The following is a 7720-nucleotide window of genomic DNA, read 5'->3' on the forward strand; positions in this document are numbered from 1 at the left end:
CGCATAACCCTCATAGGAAGGTAGGGTTATGCACAATGCAAGTATCAACATGGAAGTAACAGAGGCAACCCACCAAAGTGGTTACCACCATCATCATGATTCCAATGCAACGGTAATAAAGTGGTATATGACATGCATACAAAAAGGGTTTCATAGACATGGTCAAAGGGCTGCTTGCCTGGCTCAGCAAAGTCTTCTAGGTCTTCAAAGTCTTCTGGTCCAACTCCTTCGTCAGCGACACAATCTATCGTCGCAAAAATAATAACAAGAAAAAAGAATAAGGCAATAGCAAAACAGAAAAATCAAAGTGCTTAGAAAAATGTCAGCTAATTTTTGTTAAATACTAGAGTGTATTCTAAGAATGAGAAAATTCCTAGTTTGGATTTGGAGTCATGGAAACAGTGCTAGGAACTTTCAAAGACAAGCATAAATGCTCAAATTCAAATTTAAATTTGAAAAGTGAAGAAAAGTTGGTTTGATAAGAGTGAAAACTGCACCATTATATAGGCGGGATTATTACAAGAATTAAGGAGTTTGAATTATTGCATTTGGATTATTATTTAATCATGTGGAATTTTTGCAAGTTTAACAGAAAAGAAAAAAGGAGAAGGGGCACTGTGCCTGCTGGGCCAGAACAGCCGCAGCGCAGCAGGCCCAGTTAGAGAGGCGGCCCAGCGCACTGGTGCACGCGTGCGCGCCAGGTTTAAACCTGACGGGCGGGGCCCAGGCGTCAGTGAGAGAGAGAGCGGCGATGGAGAGGAGAGGCTGGCAGGCGGGGCCTGCCTGTCATCCCTAACACTGAGTCCAGACGGCCGGCAAGTTCATCGGCAACGATGCAGGGCGCGGCGAGGTCGGGCGAGGGCACAGCTGGACTCAGAGCCGATTCTCCGTTCGGGTGGTGGTGGTTGCGGTCGCCGGGGTGACCTGGTTCGCCGGCGACGAGGAGGCACGGCGGAGGAGCTTCGGGTGGCGGCGGATCCGGCCGTTTCTGGCAGCTAAAGAGAGGGGAAATAGGGGGGAAAGGGTCAGTGTGCTGCGTACATTCCAGATCGAGAGGAAGGAGAGGCGGGGACGGCCTGTACCTCGCGAACTCCGGCGAGCCGAAGCGGCGGAGCTCGAGCTCGATATCGAGCTCAGGCGGCTCTAGAGAGGAACTTTGGGTGCAGGGGGATGATTTGGTGGTGCAGAGGGCGAGTGGTGAGGAGAGGAGAGCTCGGGGGGCCTTATATAGGCTGGCCGAGGCTCACCATGGACTCGTGCGCCGGCGAGCTCGTTGTCATCGCCACGGGTTGCGGGAGCTCGTTTGAGCATGTCTGGGGTGCTCGTGAGGTTGGTCCAGGGCAAGGGGAAGGAGGAGAGAGAGTGGCGGAGAGCCAGAGCATCACGCGTGTGAGCAGGGGCAGGAGAGAGAGGAAGGCGGGGGCCGACCAGTTGCCATGTTGCGGATGTCGAGGCGTCTCGTCGGGCGTGCTGGGGAGGCCTGAGGTGGCCGGAGGTGCTTGGCAGGGGCGGCTACAGTGCGGGAGCGCACTGTAGCACGCTCCAGAGCGCCGAAATGTCCGGGAGGCCATTTTCTATGCAGTGTGGGCGCACCCAAGCATGTCTAGCCGGTCTAGGAGGGACTAAAGAAAGGGGGGAGGGCCTTGGATGCCATGGATGGCTAGTAGGAGAGGAGTGGGTTGAGAGAGAGAGGGAAAGGGGCTGTCCAGAGGGGTAAATGAGGTGGTTTCACCCCTCAATCATTGTGCTGAGATGCAACCATTGTTACTGGAGATAGAGGAGGACTTGGTGGGGTTGTGGTAAAACGTTTTGCCCATGGAGATTAGTGGAAGAGGTCAAAGTGATGCTTTTGGAAAATTGGCAGAAGGTGTTTGTTGCTGGTTTGGGCAAGAAAATGAATTACCCTTGACATGAGACTTAACAGGATGGAATGGCATATAGAAATAGGGTGTTCCACAAAATTTGAGTTCATTTGGGTAAAGTTGCCAATGCAACTTTTGTAAACCCTAGAAATTCACAGAAATGCATTTACCAAGATCTAGTCATGCAAAACCATTCCCCTTAATGCACCACTTGGTGTAGTATCATCATCTGGGGTTTTTAGCATCTCCACAAAGTTTGGGGTCATTTGGAATAAGTTGGCAATGTAGAGTTGTTCAAACTTGGATCTGGACAGATAGGGTTTTGGGGCACTTTTGTGAACCAAAATGATTTTGAGTGAGATGAAACATTGCAAGATCATCAAATTATGCGTATGTGACTTGCTAGAATTTTCTTGGATTTATTTGAAAATATTTCTTATAGAAATATCTCAAATTCTTGAAATGGACAGAAATGGTTTTGGAGGGTTTTGTCCAATATTTTGAACATGACCATGTGTTGAAACTCTTATATATGGACAATATATGTCTTATGAGTTTCCCTTAAAAATTCAATTATTTTTCAAACAGTTAAATAATTTTAACCTATTAAAGACCATTTATGGCCTTAAGAAAAATCCTTTAAATAAAATAGCAAAATAACTTTTAAAATTATATTTTTGTGGTTTATGGGAGTCCTATATCTAATAGGATTCAAATATACTCTTTGAAATATGTTTCATACCCCAAATCAAGTGCTTGTAGTGCAAACCTCAATTCAGGGGTTTTTTGGAAAACTAAATTTAGAAAATACTATTTGGCCAAATTATTTTTGTAAGAAAATACCATATAGCACTTTACACATGGCATGATCATTGGGAAGAATTTTGGGGCAAGGAGATGAAGTATAGAAGGTGGAGTAGTGGACTATGAAGAGCACTGGAAACTCACAGAGAGAAAACCAGCTCAAATAAAAAGCCAAATAATGCAAAAGTTTTTGTTGGTCCAAATTTTCATGCTTTAATAATGCAAATGACATGTTACAAAATGCAGGGTGTGACAGACCTACCCCCCTTACAAGAATCTCGTCCCCGAGATTCCTAAACTAGGCCTTAGAAGAGATCGGGAAACTCGGATCTAAGGTACTCTTCACGTTCCCAGGTTGCTTGCTTCAGTGTGGTTGCTCCACTGGACCTTGAAATACTTGATGGTGTGGCTTCGAGTGCGGCATTCTGCTTCGTCCAATATGCGGATGGGCCTCTCACGGTAGGTCAAATTAGGTTGAAGGTCAATGGCTTGGTGATCGATGTCCCTGTAGAGATCCGGCTTGTCTAGAACTTGGAGACACTTCCAGAGTTGTGACACGTGTAACACGCTGTGCACGTCGGACAGTTCAGGTGGCAGTTCCAACTGGTTAGCCACTTCTCCACGTCGTGTGGTGATCTCGAAGGGGCCGATAAATCTTGGTGCGAGCTTTCCCTTAACGTGGAAACGCTTGGTCCCCTTAAGAGGAGTTACTCGCAGGTACACATGGTCTTCGACTTGGAAATTTACTAGTCTGCAACGAGTGTCAGCATAGCTCTTCTATCTTGACTTGGCGGTCTTCAGGCGCTCTCTGACAAGTTGAACTTGCTCTTCTGCTTCACGGAGGATATCGGGTCCAAAGACTAGTCCTTCTCCGGTTTCTGACCAATTGAGGGGTGTGCGGCACTTCCATCCGTATAACACCTCAAACGGTGACATCTGAAGGCTGGACTGATAGCTGTTGTTGTAGGAGAACTCGGCGAAGGGTAGGCAATCTTCCCACTTGGCTCCATATGCTAGCACACATGCACGAAGCATGTCTTCAAGTATCTGGTTCACTCGTTCTGTCTGCCCTCCGGTCTGGGGGTGGAAAGCGGTACTGAACAATAGTTTGGTCCCCAAGGCTTCTTGGAACCTTTTCCAAAACCTTGAGGTAAACTGCGTACCTCGGTCAGAATCAATCTCCTTAGGAACCCCATGAAGGCTCATGATCTGGTTGATGTAGAGGCCGGCTAGCTGGCTTCCATCATAGGTGGTCTTGACTGGAATGAAATGGGCTACTTTGGTCAAGTGATCGATAATGACCCAGATGGAATCATGCCCTTTGCTTGACTTAGGTAACCTAGTGATGAAGTCCATTCTAACCTTGTGCCACTTCCATTTAGGAACCTTGAGAGGTTGCAACAATCCAGCAGGTCATTGATGCTCAGCCTTGACTCTCTGGCATATGTCACACTTAGCGACGAAAGTAGCTATTTCTCTCTTCATGCCATGCCACCAGAATCTTGCCTTAAGGTCTTGATACATCTTGGTTCCTCTAGGATGGATGGAACATGGAGTGTCATGAGCTTCTTGCAAGATCAGGTTCTTGAGTCAACTTTGTTGGGTACGCAAATGCGATTCCCGAACCACACAACTCCTTGCTCATCTTCTAGGAATCCTGGGGCTTTGCCTACCTTGATCTTCCTCTTGATGCCTTCAATACTCCCGTGTCCCTTCTAATCTTCCTTAACATCGTCCATCAAGGTAGGCCTGACTTCGAGGTTGGCCAAGAACCCTGGTGCAACCAGTTCCAACCCGAAGTCTTCAAGTTCTTCGTCCAAGGCGGGTAGCCTTCCCTTAAGCATAGCATTCAGGGAACAAGCCTTTCTGCTTAGGGCATCTGCTACCACATTAGCCTTTCCAGGGTGGTACTGAACACTGAGGTCATAATCCTTGATCAACTCTAGCCATCTTCTCTGCCTCATGTTCAACTCCTTCTGATTGAAAATATACTTCAGATTCTTGTGGTCGGTGTATATTTCCCACCACTTCCCTAGAAGGTAATGTCGCCATGTTTTCAAGGCATGAACTACAGCTGCCAACTCGAGGTCATGAGTAGCGTAGTTCTCTTCATGAGGACGTAGCTGTCTAGATGGATATGCTACGACTCTGCCTTCTTGCATAAGAACACCTCCAAGTACGGTCCTCGACGCATCACAATATATCACAAATTCCTTGTGAATATCTGGTGTGGCCAGAACTGGGGCAGTGGTCAATCTCTTCTTCAGCTCCTGGAAGCTTTCTTCGCACTTCTGGGTCCACTCAAACTTCTTGTCCTTCTTTAAGAGCTGAGTCAGGGGTCGGGCAATGCTCGAGAACCCTTTGACGAACTTGCGGTAATACCCTGCAAGTCCGAGGAAGCTTCTAACTTCCTTCACATTGCTTGGGGATTGCCATTCAGTCATGGCTTCAATCTTGGCGGGATCCACCGACAATCCTTCTTCAGTCAGAACATGACCCAAGAATCCAACCTTGTGTAGCCAAAACTCGCACTTGCTGAATTTGGCATACAGTTGGTGTTCTCGAGGCTTGTCTAGGACCATCCTCAGGTGTTGCTCATGCTCTTCTTCCAACTTGGAAAAGATGAGTATGTCATCGCTGAAGACGATAACAAACTTGTCCAAGTACTCCATGAAAACTTTGTTCATGAGGTACATGAAGTAGGCAGGGGCATTGGTTAAACCAAATGACATGACCGTGTACTGATACATGCCATATCGGGTTACAAACACCATCTTCGGAATATCTTGGGGTCTGATCTTCAGTTGATAGTACCCAGACCTGATACCGATCTTGGAAAACACCTTGGCACCATTTAGCTGATCGAACAAGTCTTCAATCTTGGGGACTGGATACTTGTTCTTGATCGTGACTTCATTAAGGGAGCGATAGTCAACACATAACTGGATGGTACCGTCCCTCTTTTCCACAAACAAAATAGGTGATTCCCAAGGTGAGGCACTAGGGCGGATGAATCCTTTCCTCAACTGCTCGGCCAGTTGCTTCTTCAACTCTAATAACTCCTCTGATCCCATACTATAAGGCTTCTTATAGATGGGTCCTGCTCCGGGCATGAGCTCGATGATGAACTCAATGTCCCGATCAGGAGGCATTCCCGGTAACTCATCAGGAAAGACATCGGGGTATTCACATACTACCGGCACTTGCTCCAACCCAACTTCTGACAGACAGTTGACTTGGGTGACTTGAGCAGGGGAGGTGTTGGAGGCAAACTTAACTTTGACTCCTTGGTCATTGGTCAAGGTGACAGTCCAGTTGGCACAATCTAGCAAGCCTTGGTGCTTGATGAGCCAATCCATTCCTAAGATCACATCCAAGCCTTGCGATCTTAAGACGAGTCTGCTAGGAAGTCTACCCTGTTAATGACAATCTCGACTCCTTTACATCCTATCTTGGTTCTCATCTCTGATCCGGGGGTTTGTACCACCATGGGACTACTCAGGGGTGTAGAGATCATGCCACTTTCTAATGCAAATTGTTGGGTGACAAAAGAATGCAATGCTCCGAAATCAAACAAGACAGTTGTGGGTGTGGAGTTGACAAGGAACGTACCCAGCACGACGTCCGGGTCTTCCTGGGCTTCGTCTGCAGTGACATGATTCACACGGCCCTTGCCATTGTTGGGCGGGTTGTGGGGAGCTTGGTTCCTTGGTGGCATTCCACGACCTTGGCCTTGGTTCTGCGCATTGGGGCGCGGTGCATCTGGCTTCTTGTTTGGGCAATTCTTGGAGTAGTGTCCTGGCTGACCACATCCAAAGCAAGTGACTTGGTTGGAGTTGTTGCTCTTGCCAGCATTGTTATTGGGGTTGTTGTAAGCTGGCCCGGGATTGGCGTACTGCTGAGGCTGATAGTTGGTGCGAGGTGCAGGGGCTCTTGGCTGCTGATAGGTTGGCTTGACCGGGGCTGGCTGCCATGGGCGAGGCTTCTGGTTGCTAGAGCTACCCTTGCTGATCATCTTGCGTTTACGGGTATCATCCAAAGAACGTCGCTTGTCCTCAAGTATGAGTGCCTTGTTCACCAGATCAGGAAAGGTTGGGCAGTCACACACAACAACCGAGTATTGCGGAGTCTGGTTAAGGCCTTCCATGAAGTGCTCTCTTTTGGCAGCATCAGTGTTGACATCTTCAGGAGCATACCTTAAGTGAACACTGAACTTCTGCATGTACTCCTTGACAGTGCTACTTCCTTGCTTCAGGGCTCGGAACTCACGCTTCTTGATGGCCATGATTCCGGAAGGAATGTGGGCCTTGCGGAATTCTGCCTTGAAGTCATTCCAAGTGATGTTTTGCCCAGCATGCATGACCTTGAATCCATCCCACCAAGCTCTGGCAGTTCCCCTGAGATAGTGAGCAGCATATGCCACCTTCTCACGGTCCTCAGTGCAGCCGACTAGTTCCAACAGATCCTCAATGGTGTGGACCCAGTCGTCTGCATCCAAGGGTTCAGCAGTCTCGATGAAGTTGGGTGGTGCATGCTTCTTGAACTCCGCCAACGTGGAACGTCCATTGCCGTTCCCCGCCTGCTGGCGGTTGTTGGTGACAGCTTGAGCAATCATCTAGAGGGCTGCAGTGTTGGCTTGGCGTTCCTCTCGGAAGGCTTGGAGAAGCTGAGCCATGTCCATGTTTGGAGGTGGTGGCGGTGGTGGATCTTGTCCTTGGGTTTGGTCCTGGCTGGCTTCTCCTTGGGTGGATCCTCCGGCTTCTTGCTGCTAGGTAGAGGCACCAGTACGGATTACAACAGGCATCCTGTTGGAGCGGTCAAGGTCTCATAATTGGGGAAGATGAGGGAAGGTAATATAGATGGGAATCCTAGTAAGGGGTTGGTACGACACAAGTTGATGTTATGCAGGGGCCCAAAAGGGGCAAAACAGATTCATTAAAATCCAAATGGGTGATGTAGTCGTTTACAACTTCCTGAAAGAAAGTACGACGTCCATCAAACACATCCAAAGCAAACACAACACTGCATGGTTTCATATGAACCATTACAAGGAC

At 48.2% G+C, this 7720-nt stretch overlaps 1 protein-coding gene across 1 annotated transcript; it reads right to left on the reverse strand.

Annotated features, from left to right (window-relative positions):
- Positions 1–6054: 6054 nt before the first annotated feature.
- On the reverse strand, positions 6055–7281 carry LOC141030630 (uncharacterized). Its single transcript, XM_073506177.1, has one exon. It carries the CDS (start codon positions 7279–7281, stop codon positions 6055–6057), a length of 1227 nt encoding a protein of 408 aa, XP_073362278.1.
- Positions 7282–7720: the final 439 nt, after the last annotated feature.

Source organism: Aegilops tauschii, chromosome 1 (genome assembly GCF_002575655.3).
Source record: "Aegilops tauschii subsp. strangulata cultivar AL8/78 chromosome 1, Aet v6.0, whole genome shotgun sequence".
Lineage (NCBI taxonomy): Eukaryota > Viridiplantae > Streptophyta > Magnoliopsida > Poales > Poaceae > Aegilops > Aegilops tauschii.